The sequence below is a fragment of the Molothrus ater genome, chromosome 11, assembly GCF_012460135.2.
Source record: "Molothrus ater isolate BHLD 08-10-18 breed brown headed cowbird chromosome 11, BPBGC_Mater_1.1, whole genome shotgun sequence".
Lineage (NCBI taxonomy): Eukaryota > Metazoa > Chordata > Aves > Passeriformes > Icteridae > Molothrus > Molothrus ater.
The window spans coordinates 3,938,193-3,962,086 of record NC_050488.2 but is presented as its reverse complement, the minus strand read 5'-3'; the positions used below and the strand labels follow the sequence as shown (position 1 = coordinate 3,962,086).

The following is a 23,894-nucleotide window of genomic DNA, read 5'->3' as shown; positions in this document are numbered from 1 at the left end:
TCAGAGGTCATTTTTGTTTGTTTTTAACATTTCCTTCCTGGAAGATGACACAGGGGGAACTGTGCTGGAGTGTCAGGAGATACACACAACTCCTGTTTGTTTGGAGTGGCCAAAATTTGGCCACAAATGCCATCAGGCCATAAAGCAAACATAATTAATCACTTCATGGGTGTTTTTGACTTGCAGTCAATTCTGAATTTGTGCACTCTGGAATTATAAATCTCCAGAAAGCTGATAATCAGAAATACCAATATGGTATTAATAGTTAAATTAAAAAAATAGATATCTGTACAGACACATACACAAATGTATTCTGCCATTCTGTCCCTTCAGACTCTCACTACAGAACTCTGTACAAATAATTTTTGTCATTGTCCACTAATTCAGCCAAACAAACCATTTGATGCTACTGTTTGTAATGGGAAAAACATGAATCAACAGGCAAAGATAACTAATTTTTAAATCTAAAAGGAAACCACAAGCAAACTTTGTTATTGTCCTCAAAGTGTCTTCTTGTCCCAGCTGCCAACAAATCCTTCGTTTTGACTAAAATGCTTCAAAATATTTGTGTCCTCAGTTTACATCTCCTTCCTGAGACAGTCTCTCAGTGGACAGGCATCCTGTTACTAATTCCTGCTTAAATTTAAAACCAAGGGGAAAACATCTGAGGCCCCAAACAACAGGGATATCAGCAGCAAGTCACAGGAACCCAACCCTGTCTCCCCACTGACATTTCAAACCACCAGTTTTATCTGTAAGATCAAGTTCAATTTTCACATGTCAGTTCTGATACAGTCTGAGATGGAAATAGTGCACAAGAGAAGCTTAAAAAAAGATGCATTCACTTTTTAGAGAAGTACATAGTGTTTTATATGGAAGTGGAAAGTGCAACCAAGCACGAGGAAGAAAATGGAAACCAGATGAGAAGGGCAAACAAATAGAGAAAGACCACTAAAATAATTACATACCCTTATTTTCTCTAATTAATATATTTAAAATGCAGACTTTTCTCTATTTAAAATTTTTCAGTATTTCCTATATATAAATTACATATTTCTAGATATAGTTATTTAAAACAGAATTTTCCATCTTTTCACTCTAGCCCAATCTTTAAGAGAAACACTGCCCCTTTTCTCTGGTGGGATGTAGTCACCTTTTGAAGAAATGGAACTGGGTATGAGAAGTAACAACATCAATGAAAACCTACAGGAGGCTTATGGCTCATGCTGGAAACTGAACAACTGCTGCAAAACACAATTATTTCAGAAAAAAAGTTGGAAACCTCCAAGTTCTATTGATGAGTAACAATGCTCATTACTGGCACAGGAGGGAACCACGCCCCAGGCTGAGCCCTTTGTGCTGTTTCAGACACACAGAGGATGTGCTGAGTTCAGTATTTTGGAAAAACATGAGTCAGCACATAGCTGAAACAGAACTACCCAATACACAGGGAAGTGTCACCATTTGAACCCCAAAAAAGAAGTGAAAGATTTGACAGAAAGGCAGGAGGACAGGGCAAAGCTTCCACGTTTGTTACAATGGGGTTTAAAGCTGTGTTTAGTCAAGGTAGGTGGGCACCTTGCTTTGGACCACCACAGGGAACAGCTCCAGGTAATGATAAAATGAAGATTCCTCTGCATTCCTTCATTAATGCACATAGAGGCAATATGGAAAAGCTTTAATTTCAGGTACCTCTGAAGAAAGGTTTTACAAACTACTTCATCTCTCTGGTCACTGGCATTTCAGACATAATGTGAAAAAAACATACCACAAATTAAAACTGATGCTGTGGGATTGAATAGAAACCTAACCAAGAGACAATGAGTTGTGGCAATAATTAGTGTCCTCAGAAAGTTGTTCTAATGAATATTAATATTCTGCAATTAGGATTCAGTTACAGTTGAAAATTAAGCTTTTTAAAATGTAAATACCTCCCAGCCACACACATCTCCCATTGCAATTTTAGGTTTATTCCCACCTAACAATGTACCCTATGATTTTTGCAATGTATTGTTAATATTTGTAAATATGTGAAGGAAACCTGTGTTTAATATCTCAAGGTTTACCAGCAGTATTTCATCTTTTCCTATATTTTTTTCCATAAGGATGTTTGTGACCACTGATTCCAGAAGGAATGCAGTAACTGGTACAGGTTTCAGAAGTGCACTGTGCTGCCAATCCCAAATTCCCCATCTCATGTTTTGTGCTGACTTTAACAGTTAGAAAATTTTTTCCCCGTTGCTACTTTTTTCCAACTATAAACTTGTGTGTTTGATGTTAAAAAGAGTAAACCACATAAGTAATTGCAAAGTTTAGGATTCTGTCTTTGTCTCTGATCAAAACCAGGCAGCAACTGCATGGATTCATCATGACAACTAAGAGTAAAGCAATTTAAAAATATCATTCCTTTCTTATATTTCATTGGAAGGTTAAAAAACCGCTGCAGTAATTTTCAGTTGTCTCTTTTTATTCCAATTCTTGAACGAAGCAGAAATAACCTCACATTCCTGAATGTGGATGTGTTTTTTGACTTATGGAAATGATATTTTTATCAATGTTTTAATTAAATAACAGATCCAACTTCAACACAGCCCTTCTGTAAGTAACACAGCAAGCCAGAAGGCATAAGTAAAATATCTATTAATAATATAAATGTGAGAGAAAGCTGTAAAAAATAAGGATGACTGTGGAACATTTAAATCTATAGAATGTACTTTTGGTGTCAGGTGAGACATGGTAACAGGTACCAAGGTCTGGGCTTCCCCCAAGGAAATGGATATTTTGCAAGCATATAAAATGATCAGAGGTCTGCATATCGCTACTGCTCACCTATGGCACCACAAGGGAGATAACACAAAGGGTTTCAGGACAGAGATGAGAAAAGGAAAATCTGTATATGCAGGTGGCCACTGCCCTGTAGTGCCCCATAGCAGGCTGTAACATGTACAGACAGAATATTACAGAGTTAAAAAGGAAGGATGGGGACAACCAGTTATCCTTTGCTGCTCAAGAACAAAAGGACAGGACAAGCAGATTGTAATTATTAAATAAAGGTATAAAGTCTGCAAAATGGAGTCAGAAGGGAAGCTGTAAACTTTGGCTGAGTATTTTGAAATGGCTGAGAAAAGAACTTGTGAGGGTGATAGGGGAGGAAGGGGATAAAGGAAGAGAAGGCAAAGCAAATCTTGAGATCTTGGGCAGCCAAGAGGGGTTGCCTCTGTCCTTGTTTGTGGGACCCCAGGACATCCCTCTGGCTGTCCAAGACCCCTGCCAGGGGGCTCAGAGACCCTGGCACGGAGCCCAAAACACCTGTGGGTTTGATTCTGACCCATGGAGCAAATTACCAACCTTAGATGAAGATCAGCAAGCCACAACAGTTTAGGTAGAATAATAGTGAAGTTATCATGGGGTGAAGAAGTAGGTTTTAGGGTTTTTAGGATGGGGATTCAGGGGGCAAGATGGAGGGATCTGGGTGTGTCCAGCCTTTCTCCTTCTTGGCCTCCATCTTCTGCTGTGATGTTGGCATTTACAGATTGGTTTAGAGTAGCAGCTCACTGTCTAACATAGGTGACTGGGTATTGGAAAGTTATTGTAAACACTGTATATGTAGTTTTTAGTATAAAGACACAACACCACCCTGGGGACAGGCAGAGTGCCTGGAACTGTCCTGCTGGATGGACCTCAGCAGGGCAGGAGAAAATTTTTTATAGATAAGAAACAATAAACAACCTTGAGACCAAGAACTGAAGAGCTCTGACTCCTTCTGCAAGTGCTTGGGCTGGGAAAAGAGACTTCTAACATCTCTTGGGGTCACAGCGACCACCAAAAGATCCCAAGACTTGTTGCCTTTCCAACCAGCAGGACCAAGCCCTGCTCTGGCCCCTTGCCCTGCTCCCAGCAGCAGGCTGGACTCGCTGGCCTGCCTGAGCTCCTGAGTGCAGCCAGGGGAAAGGTGGGGAGGAGATTCCAGCCCCACAGAATGCTCAGGGCTGGCTGAAGTGAACCCTTGATTTCCTCTGCTCTGCTCAGCCAGGCTATTCCTGTCATCCACTGCCTCAGTGAAGGCAATTCCTGCTCCCATCCCACTCGCTCTGGCCATTCTGCAGATAAAAGATTCCATTCCTACAAGGTATGATACAGAACTGAGTTTCATGCTCTCTGTATGCTGTGACCATAAGCAGTCATTTCAACTCTTCTTTCTCTGTATTTTTCATACATACAGAGTACTCTGGATTCTTCTATACTTTCTACACTTAAGTTGGCCTAACGATTTTTATTTTCAAGATATTCTCCTCCTATTCCTTCAGCCTGCTGGCTTTCTTTGATGACAAAGATATTCCACTGCAGGCACCTCGAAGGCTTTTGAGAAACCAAAGTTTTTCCTCCTGTTTCACCATTCTCCATGTATTTAAGTGGCCTTTCAAACAGAAGATGAAAATCTATAAGCTTTTCTCAGCATCACAGATTCTGTTAACTTATACATTAATTTGACCTCCTCTGAGGGTCAGATAGGCACAGTAGTGAATGTTTTCCCTCCCTCCATTGCCTCCTAAAGAAAGGAACAAAATTGATAAAAAAGGAAAACAACAGCAGTATTATTGTACACTGACTAACAGTTCTTGTTGTGAGAGGAAAAGAGAAGAATCCATGCCAGAGGCTCCAGCCTTCCACAGCCATTTCTCACATCCTATGGCTCAAGACACAAACCAACAGTGGCAGTTTGCCCTAAGATATAAAATCATAAAAGTTATGCTAATTATTTTTCACTGCTGTTTAGTCTGCCTCTTCTCTCCTCAAAGGACACAATTCCACACTGAGGCATCTTAACAGACCAAAGCACTCCCATTGCACAACTCATTCCAACAACTGGCTGTGGGATGGACAGGCATAACACAAATTGCAGATGAAGCCGAGATTGGCAGCTTGCTCTGCACTTTTGGATGAACCATTCCCATAAAACCAGTCAATATCAGATCCCTGAGGACACAGCAGTGTTTGCACTCACACAGAAAACTATCTGAACTGTGTATGTCTGAAAAAATTTGCCATCCTAGTCTGAACTTTTAGCAGAATATACAGCTTTTTTCTTTAGTTATTACGACTAGGTAAGTTTATATGGAAAATTTTAAAGTAAACAACAATATTAAAACCAATCTAATTATTAATCTTACACAGATTTAAATCTTATTGAAAGGCAGCAGATGATGTCCATTCTCATACACATTTTTTTTCCAGTTAAAAATCCTAAACCTTCTTGGTCCCAGGCAGCCACGGGTCACTCTTTAACAGCTCATACAGCTATCAAGTGTCACTGCTCATGGCAGGAAGGTGCAATGCCACTTTCAGGAAGAGGCACCTGTGTCTTGGCAGATCCCTCAGGCTGTCTTTACTTCCTGAATAGAAGTTGAGAAGATAAGCAAAGGCCTCACAGACATACAGTGAAAATCCTAAATCCCCTAAGCTGCCTGAAGGAACTCTTAAGGTGTGTCTGAACCTACACTTCACTAATGAAGACTTGGGACTGTTCAGCCTGGAGAAGAGAAGGCTTTGGGGACACCTCAGAGCCCTTTCCAGTGCCTAAAGGGGCTCCCATATTGCTGGAGAGGGGCTTAGGACAAGAACCTGGAGTGGCAGGACATGGGGGAAAGGCCTTAAGGTAAAGGAGGGCAGGGTTAGATGAGATTGGGAAGGAATTCTTCCCTGTGAGGCCCTGGCACAGGTTCCCAGAGCAGCTGGGGCTGCCCCTGGACCCCTGGAAGTGTCCAAGGCCAGGCTGGACACTGGGGCTGAAGCAACCTGGGATGGTAGAGGGTGTCCCCGATAATGGGATAAACTTTAAGGTCCTTCCATCCAGATTTTCACTCCATTTTTTATGTGACTGTCTCCTTTTCTTTCAAACAGCTCCAGATAAATTACCAAAGTTTAATATTTCTTCTTTTGCCTTTGCAAAGCAGAGCACAGTAGGAACTGGATGCCTATTTTAAGAGACAATGTGTTCTCCCAGTATCTTTCCACCACACACCAGTTGACAATTATGGTTAACTCAATGGTTACACCATTCCATGACTATCTGTCTAAATATTCCTCAGACTGGGAGTTCAAGGAAACTACGGATTTTTAATGTCAGCAGAACTCAGAAAACTCGGTGTCCCAGGTGAATTTGTCATTTTGAAGCTCAGCAGACCCATCCCAGACCCCCTGGACCCTCGGAGCACCTGGGGATGCAGGAAAAAGGCTCTGCTGGCACACACAGGACCTGTGGTAATGTACCCTTAACTCCCTCCCTTCTCCTCTCTGGATCACCAACTTCCCTGCAGCTTCTGCAGAGCTGAGCTTCAGGATCATGTTTCAGGATGTAATTAGCCTTACAAAGAGAAAAAATGAAGGGAAAGTGCTTCAGTCGTTTTATTTTCCATGCATAAGCTACAACTTGCAGTGAAATCATCGCTGTAAATGGACAAAAGAAAAACTTTCCATGCTAAAACTTGAACAAAAAGGCTTGCTGCTTATAGATGACAGGCTTTAAGTGCAGGAGGGGATTAGGAAAACATGAATTGAAAAAAAACGTTCTAACTTTATGAAATGTTTTTATGTTAAGGCTACATCTGCCAAAGTGTATTAGATCTTATTATTTTATATAAATCTACATTCAAGTCATGCCACCTGGAAACTAAACTTCTAAATACATAACCCATCACTGAATAAAACACACATTTTTTGTTTCTTTTGCAAACACTCCATTTCCTTGTTCCTTATGTGGCTGCAGCAGTGGAAAAGGATTTCCAGCTGTGCCTTGTCAGCCTCGGGACCAGAGGCATTGTGCTGCTCCTCATTTGCCCGAGCGAGGTTCCAGCGCTCCCAGCACCAGCACAGGCTCTGCACACACAGCTCAGCCCTGGCTCCCCAGGGGAAGAAGCTATTCCAGACTTAACTAAGGAATCAGCTCACATGGTTCAACAATCCCTACAGTTTCTCTGTTTGTTTTAAAGATATCACTGAGATTTTGTTTCATTTGCAACGGGAGACTAAATGACAGCAAGCAGAATCTGCTGTTAGGTTAGATTACAAGGTAAAATGTTTTACATTTTAAATTACTGCTTAAAGCATGGTGTTGAATGGCTTAAACTTCATGTTAACTTTGCAAATATGTAATATTTGGAATGAAATGATGTGGGCTATATTTAGCAATACTGAAGAGAAATGCCTTTCTAGATAAAGTGTGCAATACCCGTTGAGCTGCTTTTTGTTCTGTCTGAATGTTTGCCACGCACATCCAACTGAAACTAACAGAAAGTGCAACTGGTCTGGCTGCTGTGGGTAAATGTCATTAATTTCTGTGCAATGCATTTAAAAAAGAGTGAGTGAAAAATCTTAGTAAAGCTCTTTAACCCCTGTGTGTCAGGAGAAATCATGCTGACATCTTAGAAATGTGTTTGCATTTTGACTGAATGGATGAAGATAGATTATTTAATAAATTCTGATACTCTGGCATTTCTAAAGGGTCTCTCCTTTAAAAATTAACTATTTCTGTTAACATAATAGGAAACTGACAGGTACTGAAGATAAAGGTACAAATTACTGAACATATTACAAAGTAAAAGTAAATACTTTCACATACTGTTCCTGATCTAAATATTTGTGGGTAAAATGAAAAAAGGTAAAGCAATGCAGCCATGTTGACTATCTGGCAACACAAACAGTTAATGATTTCATTACACTGGCTATCTCTAATTGTATTTTACTATGCAATGATTTATTATGAAAGTCATAAATTGAATAGTCTGAATTTTCCCCAAACTAAAAGCTGGCTGGCCCTATACAAAATACAGCCTCCTCCTGAGAGATAATCTGAGCATCCCAGACATGGGCAGGAAAGGCCCAAAGCACCCAAGGCCTTTCACAATTTGGGCCTTAAACTGTAAGGCAGCACTTCTCAACTAAGCCAAGGAAAGGAACTCACTAGCCCAGTGTTTTGCATGCAGAGAACATAATTTGGTTGAAAATAGCAATATTAAGCTTTCACTGTGGAAGAGGTAAATTGGTGTAAAAAATCAGCATATAAACTCACATATATGAACAGGATTAGTTTATAAAGACTTTTTTTTGGGGGGTGTGGTGTGTTTTCTGTTGTTTTGTTTCTGATTTTCAAAAATTTGTATTTATAAAGTACTTTATGAAACCAAGTTTCATTTTATAATAATTTGCTTTACTACAGAATTTTACTCTTTAAGTTCCTAGCAAAACATCTTTTAATGTACATTAACATCTGTACAGTTCATGTAATATAATTCACTCTATATTATTCCTGACTTTTTAAAAAGAAATGAAGAATGGAAAAGTATTTCTGTCATGCCATTATGTGCCTCTGGTCACAGGAAGAAATGGTTAAATGTTAAAAAAGCCCAAGTGCAATGTAGCAGCACTGTAAGTGCACAGCTCTGGTGTTATTATAGAGTATCCCAGAAAAATGGAACCATAATTAAGATGTCAGAAACTTGACAGAATGAACACACATGGCCAAGCCTTTCCTTTGTACATCCAGTTTTCCCTGAGGGCTCTCAGTGTGTCTCAGCCCAGCCTGTGGAACAGAAGTTTCCTGTGTAATTTTACAGCCACTCATTACCACGCAAGGTAGACACCAAAGGCTTTGGCTCATTTCTCCTGAGGCACTCAGAAACGAGCACTTTCTCAACAAGATCAGGCGTTTTCAGTGCAGAGGGCAAGCTTCTGCATCTCTCTGAGATGTTAACTTACAATAATTGCAGTAAATAAAAGGCCACGGAGTCTATACAGCATTTTGGAATAAGTGATTTCTGAGGGGCAGAAAGCAGCAAACTAAAGTTTGGATTCATTTCAAAACCCGCCATTCCAGGAGATGCTGTGAATATTTGTGTGAGACGCTTGCATCTCAAATTCCCTTCATATAGAAATAAAAATATTAACTTCAAATCCTACAAATTAATACCTAAACTTACAAAAACGTTTTAATTTTAAAATAGTTGATCACAGAAACGACAATATTAAAAAGAAGTAAAATGCATACTCTTAAGCTGATTTACTGCCAACTTCTCATTTTAAAACACGAGAATAAAAAAAATATATGAGAATTATGATATGGAAAGCATGGAAAACATGCAATCAATCACATGCCTTATATTAAAGAACAGTTAGACAACTCGTACCAAAAATGTGACCTGTTCTGTGAATCAGAAAATACCACGATGAACAAGCTTTTAAACAAAATCTAATTCAGGCAAAGCCGCAGTTCAAGTTCCTGAAATAATACTGTCCAGTATTTACACAATATTATTATAATAAGATTAACTCCAAAGTGAAAGATGACATGCAAAGCCAGACTGATGAACATTAAGTAAAAGCATTTTTTAATTCCCTCAGAACTTCTTCAGAGAAAAACTATGGCCATGCTCTAAGCCTTGTCTTGGCCACAAAGCCCAAGAGCTCCAAGTCCTTCTCACTCTCCCAAGAACACAAATGTCTCCTGTCTGTGCTGTCTCAGCTAAAACAGGCCACAGGACAGCAGCATTTCCATTTTGAAAGAATTATGCAACACAGCTCTGACAGATCATTAATGTCTCTGATGTACAGGCTCTTACTTCCACACTGGTACAGCAATCCACTGCTGGATTTCTTTCCTTGTTGTGCTCCTGAATCCTGACTGCTCTGTTTTGGAATGCCACCTATTGGCGACAGTAAATGTAATTTTTCTGTCACAATCATAAGAAGGCTCAATTATTTTGAATTTTTTAATAAGTAAATGCAGAACACAACTCAGTCTAGACTGACCATACTAGAGGCCTATACTTCATAAGAACTTCCCCTGGAAAAGCAGTTGTGGAATGTCACAAATAGCACAATCTTCCTGAAGGTCTCCTCTGCAGAACCAAGCAGATCCTGTTAGAGAAGAGGATGGCCAGAGATGAATGGAAAAGCAACTTCTCTTAATTTACAGTGAAAAAGCATCTTGCACAGAAATGCCAACCCAAAAGCTTTTAGGGCAGCACATTGCAAATGAGTTGGGCATTTTTCTGTTACTTTTCCATTCCCTCACTCAGAAGTTACAACACTGGAAGAAATAAAAAAAGGAAGACACACTTTACAGAGCTCTCAAGAAGTCACTTGCTGGGAGCAGCAACAATTACTGAACAGCCAATGCTCTGGCACTGCAAATCTAAACCACCTCTTCAAGTGCAACCCCAAACACAAACCAGCACCTGTTTGATGGGGACTCTTGAGAATCACTACAATCAAACTGGTCACTGGAGCTCTCAGAGGGCAACTTCTTTCCAAGGGGAACCTTGGTTTTATTGACCTACCATTTCTTAAGTTCACCTGCCTTGAAAAGTGGTGTGTGACTGACATGGTCCTAAAAGCTCTGCAGGTCCCTGATTTCCCTCTTTTCTCCCCTTTCCAGGGCACTCTGTGGGACCCATAGACGATGCAGGCACTATCCCTGCTCTGTTATTTCCTGCTCCTCTGGCTGTGCAGGGATCTGTGCCCAGCTGAAGGTGGCCCTGGCAGGAGGCAGAGGAGGAGGATGCTCCCCAGGGCAGGGCACAGGAGCCCCAGGGCAGCCGGGCTGCAGCCCCCGGGGCCCAGGATCCCGCTCCTCACCATCGATGACAGCGTCGTGGGCGTCTTTGACTCCTTGGTGGGACTGGGCCAGCACGAGAGCACCTACAGTGTCCTACCAGGTGAGAACACAGCCCCTCTGCTCCTTCGGGCTCACTCCTCATTTCACACAGACCAACTCATCAAAGCTTTAGTTTAGCTCTAATGTGGTGGGGTTCACAGGGGTCCCAGGATGAGGGAAGAGATGAGAATCTTGACTCCATATTTCAGAAGGCTGGTTATTATTTCATGAGATATATTATATTAAAAGAAAATGATATATTAGAACTATACTAAAAGAATAGAAGAAAAGGATTTCATCAGAAGGCTAACAATGAAGGAAAAAGAATGATGATAAAAGCTCGTGACTCTCTGAGAGTCTGAGACAGCCAGACTGTGATTGGCCATTAATTAAAAACAACCCCATGAGACCAATCAAAGATTCACCTATAGCATTCCACAGCAGCAGACAATTATTGTTTACATTTTGTTCCTGAGGCCTCTCAGCTTCTCAGGATTTTTCAGAAAATATCATGGTGACACTCTACTTCCACACATTCCTGCTGCCTTCTGCAGTGATTTTGTCGTTGGCATTATGAGGCTTTTTATCAAACCCTGCTTTGCCAAGTAACACCAATATTTCCTGCAAGTTTTCTGCATTATTTTTTGATCTTTACAAACAAGACATTTGTTGGGGTATTTTCATCGTTTCCAATGCGTTCCAAACTTGTGTTCCAAGTTTGAAGGCCATTTTGAAGAATTTATTGCTCAATATATCTCCTAAGTCAATTAACATTTCACTGAGGCCTCAACACCAGTAACAATAATGGTAATTAAAACAGATTTAAGTTTTTATTTTTACTTTATGGGTTGCATTTTTGAAAAGCAAATTGCACATGCAAACCTTCAGGAATATTTCTTGATTTTGTAAATAACTTAATAACACTTGGTAGCAGCTGCAATACGGAAGTTACACTATAAGTGGGACCCTTATGATGGAAAACTGAGTTCAAAGAGAAAAAAATCCTACTCATTCAACACAAGACCACTCTTATGCTCCATGCATATTGACAACCCAGATTTATTTAACAGAAATTGAGTAGTATGATTTATATAAAACTTGCCTTCTTGGTGATCCAGAGATTTTCACCTCTGTATTTCTGTATGCATAAATAACATAATATCTGTATTTATGGATACAGATATTTCCATTCCTCCATCAAGAGATCACACACTAAGTAAAATATTTATATGCAGTTTAATGAATTTTATGGAAAAAAATCAAAACAGAATGCCCTGATTCCCATATTCTATATATAATAATAATAATCTATTTTTATAAGCAAGAATTTAAGCCTTTCAGTGTCACACAACAGACATGACCACTGGGTTAAGAGGTCTCAAATGGCCAAACATAAATCAGCCACATTTTCTCCACAATTACTGTTTGTTGTGAGTCCTTACTTCAGGAAGGCTGAACCATTTAAAATAAAATATTTGAAAGTAAGGGGTTTGAATAGGAAAACTAGCAAAACTCTGGACACTATGGTATTTTCATGTGTGTATTACAACATTATACATATTACTAATGTCAAACATCTAATTTGAAAATATTTTTAAAATTAAACAGAGGAAAATACCATGTAAGTAGCACACACTTCATGTAAGATATTCCAGGGTTTCTGTCAGGACCATCAGTCATGCTGAAATAATGCACAGCTCTTCCCCCTCCCCGCCCCGCTTGTTTCTTTCTATCTGGACTTGCATCCAAAAGCTGAGCTAAAACCACTGAACTCATTTTATTTGGAACTCCATGCTGAATTTACACCATATTTCCAAAGGTTAAAAGTCCTATGCTCATCTGCCAAAGACTGGAACCACAAGGTATTTTTTAGTCTAGCTTTTAAAGTTCAAAATGTTTTCAAGTTAATGTCAGATTTGGAAAAAACAGAGCCTATTAAATAATAGAACACTATTATTAATCATGCTTCAGAATAGAAGAAAATGCAATCCAAACATTAATTTCCATTCTCTTAGCTACTTGTTTTGCTCTTAGTAGACTAAAAAAAAACCAAACCCACCCAAATTTACAGACACATGCAGGATGAAAATTAGCAGCTAAATGGAGGTTTAACAGTAACCAGACATGTAATTCCTCCAGATTAGAGCCATGTGAACATTCAAATTAAATCAAACAGTTGGCCACAGCCTGAGGTAATTTGCAGTTGTCCCTTAGGTAGAGCAGAGTAGGATGTTCGCTGCTGCCCCATCTCTGATCCCTCTCACCCCCCACTTCTCCCCTCTTTGAGCACACACTGCTCCTGCCTTTTATGCAACTCTAATGTACACAGGAAAACAAAGGATCATTTGTTAAAGAAGCCTGCAGAGGCCAAGCCTGATAACTCAGATCTTTATGCTTATTCAGACAAGATTTGCTCTGACTTCTGATACACTCTGGTAGCTAAAACAAAAGAAAGAATTTTAGGAAGCACAGAAGAATTTCCTTCTCAGGCCAGATTATGCTCTTCTGGAACAGTTATTGTTTTATTGTTTAACATGAGAAAGTGCAGGATTCGTTTTGTGTTTCTTTTGGAGGTTATTTAAAAGAAGTATTGTGGTGTACTGGCAAGCACATAAACCCCAAAGTCAGGATCCAGCAAACAGCTGGATTGCAGATACCTGGGTGGAATGACAAGGGACTTAAAGCCAACTAACACTTGGCCTGGGCTAATTCCTCTCCTCCTCCAGTTGACATGGTTGGAGTTGCTTAGAGCACAACTTTATGCAGCTGAAATGAGGCAGAGATGTCCCAGATCTTTGAAAAAACAAGATGCAACTACTCAAAGCTTTAATTTCTTGCTTTTTCCATTGTAAGAGCAATTTAAATCAAAGCATTTTTTAAAAATATACAGAATATAGAGGATCCAATAGACTGGAAGATTCTGATAATTAATTTTTATTGTAGAAAACAGATTGATATCCAGTGGTCTTTGAGCAGAAAGAAAAGGAAGAACCTTTCTTAGGAAGTAGGACTACCTTGAAAGACTTTGCAAAATGCCTCATTTTGAGACAAATGTTAATACCAGAGACACTTCAAACCAAATATTTACAATAGTCTTACAAGGTTATTTAGAGGCTATCCTGAATACTCTTATTAAAACGAAACACCCAGGCATGGAGTAGGGCAGAGTGCTGGAAAACAAACCCTGCAAAGAACCCCTCCAAAGACAATTTGTGCACCACAAGTGAAAGTCTCTTGGCATGCAGATTCAGGTGAGACAAGATTTTTCCACTGTATTAATTTTTCATCTTGAAGGAAGAAGTCAAACTGAATAGGAAAAGAGGAAATTTCTTCTTCTTTATAAGCAGGGAAGTACGAAGTTAACTTGGAAATGGGTTTTCATCTCAAAACAACACTGCAGCAATGCATTCTTAGGTCAGTTAGAAAGAGGAAAAGGAAGGTGTGAGGGAGTTCAGCTTCTCAACAAGATTTAGAGGTACACACAGAAAAAGGAATATTTGCATGGGATGAAGAATCTCAACCTTGGTTTTCCTTCTCTCAAAAGACCAAAACTAAAAAGCCACGTGCTAAAGTGCAATGTGTATCCTGGGGTCTGGTGAGAACTGCCCAGGGAAGATTCTGCTGAGGTGAACTCCATCACTGGAAGGAAAGGAAGACTGGGATTAATTTCCTCCCCAAGTCTCTGTGCTCTCCAGATCACTTGCTGACTGAATATCTGACTACAGCTTACAAAATTACATTTCTTTCTGGAAATTTCAACTGGTACCCTGGGGAGATCGCAATCTTTTGTAGATATATGTCCAGGAATTTGGGAGACAGAGTATTTCATAGCACAAGTTGTTCTAGATTATTGCTTTTCTAGCAAAGAGGTTTTTTGGTTTTTTGCTTTTCAGATAAAGCAAATTACAGGGAAGTGGAGATTTTTGCCATCTCATCAGTTATCCCAGAATGGGTTTACTTCTACCAAACCTATGAACTGTCACTATAAACTGAATATTGTTACCCTCCCAGTTCTGCAGGTCCTTAATAAAATTTTCTCATTTAATGTGCAAGATACTAGAAAAGATCTGTAGTGCACAAGAGAGGAATAGAAGAAGGTCTGGAAAAAATACTCAAGCTTTCCATAAGTGGAGATTACTAATAAGCTGAAGAAAATACAGCAATGAAAAGTAAGGAATAATGATAAGATCCTTTCAATAGGGTGTATTTAACATATTTTCGAAATGAGAACAAAATAGTAGTGCTTCTTTGCAGAGTTGTAAATGAGCCCTGTGGGTTCCCTTTAAGCTGTTTAACTCCCGTGTGCCATTGTGTGTTCCCAGGGAAGAAGGGGCAGTGCACAGCTAACGGGATGATCATGTTCGACAGAGCCGTGTGGTCTCCCCAGCCCTGCGTCACCTGCCTGTGCTCCCAGGGCCAGGTGATCTGTGACACAGCCATGTGCCACCCTCTGAAATGTTCCCACAGCGTCATTCCTGCAGGAGAGTGCTGCCCAGTGTGTTCTGAGACTGGTATGGGACACCACAGATTGTTAACACCTTACATAAACACTGCATTTAATGATCCCAAGAGTTACAAGGTACACGTTATCCTGAATTCTATGGTAAAAGCAGCTCTTCAGAGTTTCTACTCAAGTTGACCTCAGTTTCTCTGAGTACTCTGTTAGATGATTTTGATGCAACATTGAAAGAAAAGATGATGCTAAGTATGCAATAGTAAAGATAATTGCATTTCTTTTTTTACTTCCCCCCTACCTTTACAGAACTTTGTAAATGTATGAAGAAATAACAACTATTTATATTTTCTATCCCACTTCTATTTACAAAGGATCAATCAATAACTACTGGCCATTATTGATGTATTAGACATACAGAGTGGTAAATCTTTGTTAGGAGTGCAAAAACAGGCAGCAATTTGGTGTAAATCAAGAGAAGAAAGTCAATTCACAAGAGAAGCCCCAGAACTACAATCTTGGTATTTCACAGTAATTTAAATAAAACTGGTACCTTTTAAAGGAAAGGGAATGGATGAGATAAACATGAGATGTGATTTCCTTCCTTTCCTTCCCACACTCCCATTTTTTTATATCTGCAAAGTACTCTACTCAATCTCCTACTGTAAGAAATATTTATCCTTGTGTGTATTTGCATGTGACACTCTGAGATAAGACATCATAGGAATTCTCTGTAGAACTGGAAGTCATGTTGACTGAGACATTTGAACTCCTTTTATTAGAATTGTCCTATTATGGAAGTAAAAACTGCATTTTGGTAATGGAGTTAATGCATTTCCCTGGTGAGATCCCCACCTGCAGCCAACTCCTCCCCTGACAATCCCTTTTGGAGGAGAACAAGTCTTGACCTTTGTGAATTTTTTCCAAATTAGCTCCCAGTCTCAGACACATTATTTTTCCTCTTAGACACCTCCATCAACACAAACCCCATAATTAATAGTAAGTCAAAAAGGAAGATAATGAAAGTTATATTACTTTTTCCACCTTTTTGTCTGGAGTTCTCAGGAACTGAAGCTGTGTACAAACCCATCTCTATGGTTGCTTCCATAATTTCTCAGTCAAGTGTCTCTTTTCTCAAGCAGCAATTTAAGACCACATTTTTATTCTTTGAATCGTATTCTAAGAGGAATAATCTATAGGCATAATTTTCTAAAGTATGTGGGAAACAGTGCTTACTAATATTTTAGTTTCATCAGACTCTCCTGCATTGTTGTGCTGTTTTTTCCCTCACCAGCCTCCTCGCTGGACTCCAGTATAATTTCACTGGATGACATCAGTGAGATGTCTGGTGAGTCCCCAGAGCCCAAGGACCTCGACACCACCAATGTTCTGCCATCGGCACCAACTCACATGGAGAAGGATGAGCTGCTTCCAACAGCAGTGACAGAGGTCAGGGACAAGGAGGGTCACAAAAAAGGGGAGAAGAAAAGAAAAAGGAAAGGCAAAAAGAATCGCCGGAGGCACAAAGGGCGGCGCAGAGGGAGGCTGCCTGCCCCCAGAACGGGAGCTGCAGGGGATGAGCAGGATGACAGTGATGAAGATGATGGCGCTTTCAGAATTCCATCTCATTTCCCAATTCCTGTTCCACCCATAGAAGCTCCTCCTTTGCCATCTGGATGTTCCACAACAGACACCACAGTAAGCTGCATTAATGCCAAACTTACACAAATACCTCCCATCTCAGATCCAGACCTAACGAGTTTAGACCTTACAGGTAATTAATGGATCTAATTTGCATGACTTCTCTAACATCATCCACCCTCAAATGCCGTCAACAGCACTGTTAATGCTTTGTCATTCCTTAATATAGAAAAGTTTTAGAGCTAATTTTACAGCTATGCCTTTAAAACAAGAAATGAAAAACATTAGATTTGCATGCCAATGTTTAAATACTAAGATGAATACATCTACACAAAATTACTGTCCATAATGCTATTTTTGTGATATATTTTCTAGATGCAATATTACCTCAAGTGCAGACTGTATTTCATTACTGAAATATTTAATTACTTTTTTTCTTGCCTTCTGTCCCAGGAAATAGCATCACTACTATCTCAGATGAAGCATTCAATGGGATACCTAATTTGGAATGGATTGATCTGAGTAAAAATAACATTACCTCTCCTGGCATAGGTCCCAAAGCATTCAAAGTAAGAAAGCCGAACTCTTCTGCTACCCTCTCCATAATTGCTGCTTAAAATAATGTTTTTGCTTTTCAGTTTATGGATCTAAACCACTTTGCACCTTGTATAAGTAAGGATTGTATAATTCAATAGCTACTTTGAGAAATCTCTCAGCATAATCAAGAATTAAAATTAAGATATGATAATTTTTCATACCAATCTTTTAAGCTGCCTTAAGCATAATAACCCTCAGTTACTGAAAGCTGCTGTCCTTCTGCCTGAGGAAATTTGCTGACCTACAGAAAATGATCAGTTTGCTCACAGATCAAGAGGATAAGCATGTAATTTCTAAATGCATGTACTTTGAAGTCCTAAATCCTGCCCAGTGTAGTGAGGCAATACTTCCACAATTCACAGAGAGCAGCAGGAATGCAAACAATGATCCTGGGGAGCTGCAGCAGGGCTGTGGGGAAGCTCTGAGTTACATGTGACATTACCTGGCACTTTTGTTAATATTTAGCAGAAAGTAACCTATTAATTAGACTGACAGGAAAAAAATAATAGTTTTTCATTCAAAACACTGGATACTACAGCACTGCTGCTGAAAAACCTTAGAGAGTGTGTGTTTAAGAAAATCTTAACTCGATATTTAACTGCATATAGTGCACCTTGATAATATAAATGCTCTTCATCCCTGTGATAAGATCCTGAAAAAGCTGAAACGTTTGTATTTGGATGGAAATATGCTGGTACTTATTCCCTCTGAATTGCCATCAACTTTGGAAGAAATAAAAATAAATGACAACCAACTTCATACCATTGATGAAGACGGCTTAAAAGGTATTTCAAAAAATTACTATCAATCATATGAACAGTCAAAAATAAATTTGAAAAGCTGAATGTTGAACCTGGTTTGACATAGAAAAATAATTGCTAGCTTTAAAGTGCCATTTCTTTAACAGGCAGCAAAAGCTGAAAGACTTGCATGACAAAGTATTTTAAAATTATATTTTCCCCTAGGAGCAACTGCTCCTCTCCCAAAGTAGTTTATATTTAAGGTCACTGAGTGGAGGTGAATTTGAAGCATGTTGAAGACACCACCTATCCCCACCTTTAACCTGATGGCTTTATATGTGGTGAAACCATTTTAGTTATTTTTAAATTGCATGGAAGTGAACAGAATTTGATGTCCATATAAAATAAAGGAGAATATAATTGGAATCAACCATGATCATTTGAAGCCAGTTCAAACACAGGCTGAGAGGAAAAAAAGAAAGAAGAAAGAAAGGGCACCATCCATGTCAGAATTTGATGGACTTTTTTGCTTCTTTTCCTCTCCTGCCAAAAGGGTCCCATCTAAACTGGATCAGCTGCTGCCCTTTCCATTTGGACTGGGAGAGGAAAATGTAAATAAAGTGTGGTCAGTCTCTAAAGCTCTGCAAACCTATGAACAAGTCCAAGATTATGAGACAATAAAATCAGTTCATTTTTATTTTTCATTGCTGTGAACTGATCTGGGTAATGTTTAAGACTGTTAAATTGTGAACGTGTATTTTAACAAGATATAAGATGGCATTAATTAACTGAAGAACTTTTTCTCCTTAGGTTTAAAGAACTTGGTCACTCTGGAATTAGAAGGAAATAAACTTAGTGAAGCAAATGTCAGTCCTTTGGCCTTTTATCCTTTGAAAAGTCTTTCCTATTTGCGACTGGGAAGAAATAAATTTAGAATTATACCACAAGGTCTTCCTGCCACTCTCGAGGTAAAAAAAACCCAAAACAACCAAAATAAATACTAACAACAACAACCCAGCCAACAAACACCCAAAGAGATGAAATTCCTTCTCTTTGCCCTTTCAAAGCAATATGTAGTCTCACAAATGAGAAAACAAAATAAAAGCTTTGAAAAATTGTGTTTCTGAAGGTGCCACTCCAGCTACAAACTGACTCTGGTTGAGATTCAGAATTAACATAGACCAGGGAATACAGGGGACAGGTAATTGCTGCACTTGGAATTTGCAATGGGAAAACTCAGCCCATTCTGATCTCACAAATTTTCTTCCCAAATGCACTTACAGGAGTTATATCTTGAACATAATCAAATTGAAGAAGTATCAGAAATTTGCTTTAACCACACCAGAAATATCAACATCATTGGGCTAAAGCATAACAAATTAGAAGAGCACAGGATAGCACCTTTGGCTTGGATAAACCAAGAGTAAGTACCAGACATTTAAAATACATTTATTTCATTTTTCTCTGTTTTTAGTGAGTCAAATAATCAAATAAATATTTGCACTTCATTACTTTTAACTTAGAATTGTAATTATGCTTTGATTTGTTTTCCTTTGCTAACTTTTCTAAATTTCCTTTGCCTCATTGTATAATCTAGAAGATACTCAGTCAGCTGTCAAATAGAAAGATCATCTCCCTCAAATCTGTACCATATTAACATAAAAGTCAATATTTTTTCTGACCACCTATTCAAAGATGAACATTAATTATAAATAATACTATATACAATTATACAGTAATTTAGTATTGATACATAATTATCTCAGAGGTAATTTAAAATTAATTTAATACTACCCCTAACCTTATTTCCCATTGGATTAAAAATTATAAAAGTCAATAAGATGAAGGGAAGATCGTGCAGCTGCATCGTCTAAGAGCAGAACATAAGCAGAGAGAGCAATGAGAATGTAAGCAGTAAAAGATGATAGTGCTTTTGATTTTCCTGCTAAATAATTTGCCAAGCTGAGCAGGGTACCTGGCCATCACTGGCAGCTGCAGCCCTATCCCTTGATTCATGAATTTGTGAATTGCTTAAGCTGAAAACAACCACCCTGTTACTACTGACAGCATCTCTCATGCCTGGAAGTGAAGCACAGGGGACTGATTCATTCCCACAATTCCATTTCTAATGGGCTTCAGAACAAAGCTTAAAACTCCCTGTTAATGGGATAATGACTGGAATCCCAAGGTAATTCCAGTTTTTCAGTGGAACTCATTGCAGCAATCCCAAATGACTCCCATGGGATTCCCCTGTTCTGCTCCCCACCAGCCCCCCATCCTCATTACTGGAGATCTCTTCCCATCAACAAAATCCTTGTGCTTGATTGGTAATTCATGACTTCATTATTTCTATTCCCAGAGTAATTATGCATGACCATGTTCCATAAAACACATTCTGCCCCATTATCAGAATCCAATTTCCTTTGGAAATGTCATTCCCTGGCAATGTCCCTGAAGCAGAGCCTTGCACAGAGCACAGCACTGCCAGGCCAGGAGCTCAGGGGGGTTTCAGCCTTTTTTTCTTTTCTCCTTTAATGCAGGAACTTGGAGTCAATTGACCTCTCTTACAATAAGTTGTATCATGTTCCCTCCTACCTGCCAAAGTCTTTACTCCATCTGGTACTTATAGGAAATCAGATTGAAAGAATTCCAGGCTATGTGTTTGGCCACATGAGGCCTGGGCTGGAGTATCTCTACCTGTCCTTTAACAAACTCACTGATGATGGCATTGACCCAGTGTCATTTTTTGGAGCTTACCACTCCCTGAGGGAGCTTTTTTTGGATCACAATGAATTGAAGGCTGTACCCTTTGGGATTGATGAAATGAGAAAACTACGTTTTCTAAGACTCAACAATAATAAAATAAGGTAATTTCCAAGCTCTTTTTTACATTAATGACATTAAAATAAATAAGATATGCTTTGCTTTAGGAATTTGTTATTTTTAAGTAAATATTTGTTACAAAAATCTGAAGGAGGAGCTGAATGCTGAGTTTTCTTCTGCAATATTTCTTAACATGACAGAAGAAAGATTTCCCCCTTCCTCGCAGTTACTGAAAATGCTCATCATCAGCAATCACCAGCTTTTCTGCTCCTGGAGCAGAGCCCAAAGTGATAACAAAATAATGGGAGGAGTCAGCATCTGGAGTCACCTGGTGAGCAGGTTCCACCAGCCCCAGCTCTGGAGCCACGTGCTCAATCCAGGCTCTCTGTGCTGCTTTGGAAAGGAAAGGAATGACAAGGAGAGAATTCCCATGTGTCAGACAAAGTTTCCATTCAGCAACACCTGGCAATATTTTCCTCAGGAAAACTCAGTATGTCATATAAATGAGAAAACAATGCAGAGAGAATATTCAAAAGAATGAAAGTCCTCAGTAAACATGTAATTGAGAAAATTTAATGTACTGATGAAGTTAACATTTTCAAATATCTAAATAGCAACTCTAAAATAAATGATGAAGTTGAGAGTTCTCTGCAATGATTAGAACATGAATAGAACATGACTAGAACATGGTTCCTCCCCTGTGTCACAGGAGGGTGCCCCCAGAACGCATCTGCAGGACTCAGAGCCACCACGAGGACGAGCATGACCACAGTGAGGAGGAGCATGAAGATTCCCACCTGGAACATGTTCACCTTGAAAACAACTACATCAACACAAGGCAGCTCTCCCCACATTCATTTCCATGCATAAGATCCTATTGCAGTGTTGTTCTTAAACCACAGAAGACCAAATAAACACCCCAATTCTGCATTGTAACCCTCATCTCTAGAAATGCAGTTTTATTTATTCTCTCTACTCACTGGTCTGCTTATTTCTGATTTAAACCCTTCCTACTAGCATAAATATGATACTGAAGTAAGGTAGCAGTGTGTTTCTTCATATTGTTTCATTATAAAACCATTAAATGTAAAAATTGAAGCTTAAGAGTATGACATCTATTTTTATTTCTATTAACACTATTCGCTTAAACACAGCAGATCAAACTGTGCCCCCAGGCACACCCTCTGTAAGATCATATTTTAGGATTTAAGAATATAACTAAACCCTCAGCTTGGTCCTATCTTATTTAACTGAATTTAAAACATTTTAAGTGGTACCATCAACTGTAAAAGTTGTACATAAGAGATAAAAATCCTTGAGCTATGAACATTCTAGCAATGCAGGAATCAAATTTCTTAAAACACACACAGGACTGGATTTTCTACCAAACATTTTGCAGTATTAAGCTCTCTTCCAAGTAAAATTTTAAGCAAAAAAGTTAAATTATTTGGTTTTTAAATGACCCTAAAAACTTCTGTATTCAAACACAGATTCTGATGACCTAGAGGAATGAGCAATTCATTTCTATCTGGATGCTTTTTTTTTTTAAGCAAAGCACATTTTAATTTTTTAGAATGATTTTTAAAGTCACAGTAATAGGTTCCATTCATTTGTACCATAGTTACTTTATTATATTTTAATACTCTACAGGATATGTAGTCTTATAATAAATTTAAGCAAAACACCACATATTGCTGCAAGTATTTTCATTCAAGTAGAATTCTTCTCTTATCAAACATTCAGACTCCTAAGACCCAAAAGAAATTCTCCACTGGATTTGCATGGGATAACACCACTAAAATACAGATTAATCAAAATTTATTTATATTTTTTCTCCAAGGTGTGCTTTTTCACTATTAAGATACCATAAAAGTGAATTTTTGGCAAGTGATTTGACTAAGATTATCCCTGTGGGGGTTTAGTACAATGAGTACCAAGCTTGCCTGACATCATTCTGTGGAGGTTGTTCCTACGAGAAGCCCTCAGCAGTGGGATGTGACCTAAAGTGAAGTTACAGCACCAAAGTCAAGCCCCAGTAGTGAGACAGAGAGTGAAGGAAAAATGTTCTTGAAATGGAGCACAACAGTAGCAGAGGCAGGAGACCAAGAAGAAGAAAGAAGCCAAGGGGTGAAGGACACAACAAATGGGTGGGTGCTCACTTCAGAAATACACAGCAACTAAACTTGCACAACATTTCTGTATGTCAGCTGGAAGCAGCTCAAATCCACTCTTCAAAATTACCAATTATATTGGAAGTGGAACGGGCTTTACTATAAAACTCTCATCACTTCTAAACAGTGAGCTTGGAAGAATTTTCTAAACCAAGTAAATGGGACTGTCACCATTTTACAGCTTGTGACTCTAGGACACAGTGACCTGAGAATTCTTAGTCAAGAAAAACATGGGAACAAGTTTGAAATCTTTGGCCATCAGCATGATAAAAATACACAAGGACAGCTCAACATAAAACCACTCTAGTTAGTTTATGATCTAAAATACATTTGAGCAAATAATTAATTTTTGCAGGCTTACATTGGAAATGAATATACTTTGAGAAGGTCATTGGATTTTGGAGTGGAATAATAGCTGTGCTAAGTGTTATCAGACTCAGAAGTCTTATGAAATAGTGTATATATATATATATATAAATAAATAAAAATAAATACTGGGAAAACCTTCATGGCAAGTCCCTGATGAGAACTGCCCCGAGGGAGATCCTGCTAAGGCAATCCAGTAACATTTCTGCTAGGCAATGGGATCTGGGGGATGCACAGCAGCATTCTCATTTCTCCTGTTCTCCACACACAGATGACTTCTATTCACAGATAAATTCAAGAGTGAACCAGCTGCAATTTTCCAAGACTGCAGAGATGTCCCATCAGAATTTAAATAACATTTCAGAGAGAAAACTGCTTATAGTACAGCAAAGCCCTGAATATGACATTTTCAGTAACCCAGCCAGAGACAAATGCAAGGCAAACAGATCTGA

General features: G+C 38.9%; 2 protein-coding genes across 4 annotated transcripts in view; one reads left to right on the top strand and one right to left on the bottom strand.

Moving 5' to 3' along the window:
- The window catches only part of CENPP (centromere protein P), a 113,899-nt gene that overhangs the window by 11,577 nt on the left and 78,428 nt on the right, over nucleotides 1–23,894 (bottom strand). The gene's annotated exons all lie outside the window — the stretch shown is intronic.
- Nucleotides 6,865–22,003, top strand: ECM2 (extracellular matrix protein 2). The gene is made up of 10 exons (XM_036390742.2): nucleotides 6,865–7,069; nucleotides 10,433–10,712; nucleotides 14,974–15,162; nucleotides 16,399–16,878; nucleotides 17,199–17,314; nucleotides 17,992–18,127; nucleotides 18,893–19,050; nucleotides 19,366–19,505; nucleotides 20,623–20,949; nucleotides 21,615–22,003. Exons 2-10 carry the CDS (start codon nucleotides 10,457–10,459, stop codon nucleotides 21,817–21,819), a joined length of 2,007 nt encoding a protein of 668 aa, XP_036246635.1. The 5' UTR covers nucleotides 6,865–7,069; nucleotides 10,433–10,456; the 3' UTR covers nucleotides 21,820–22,003.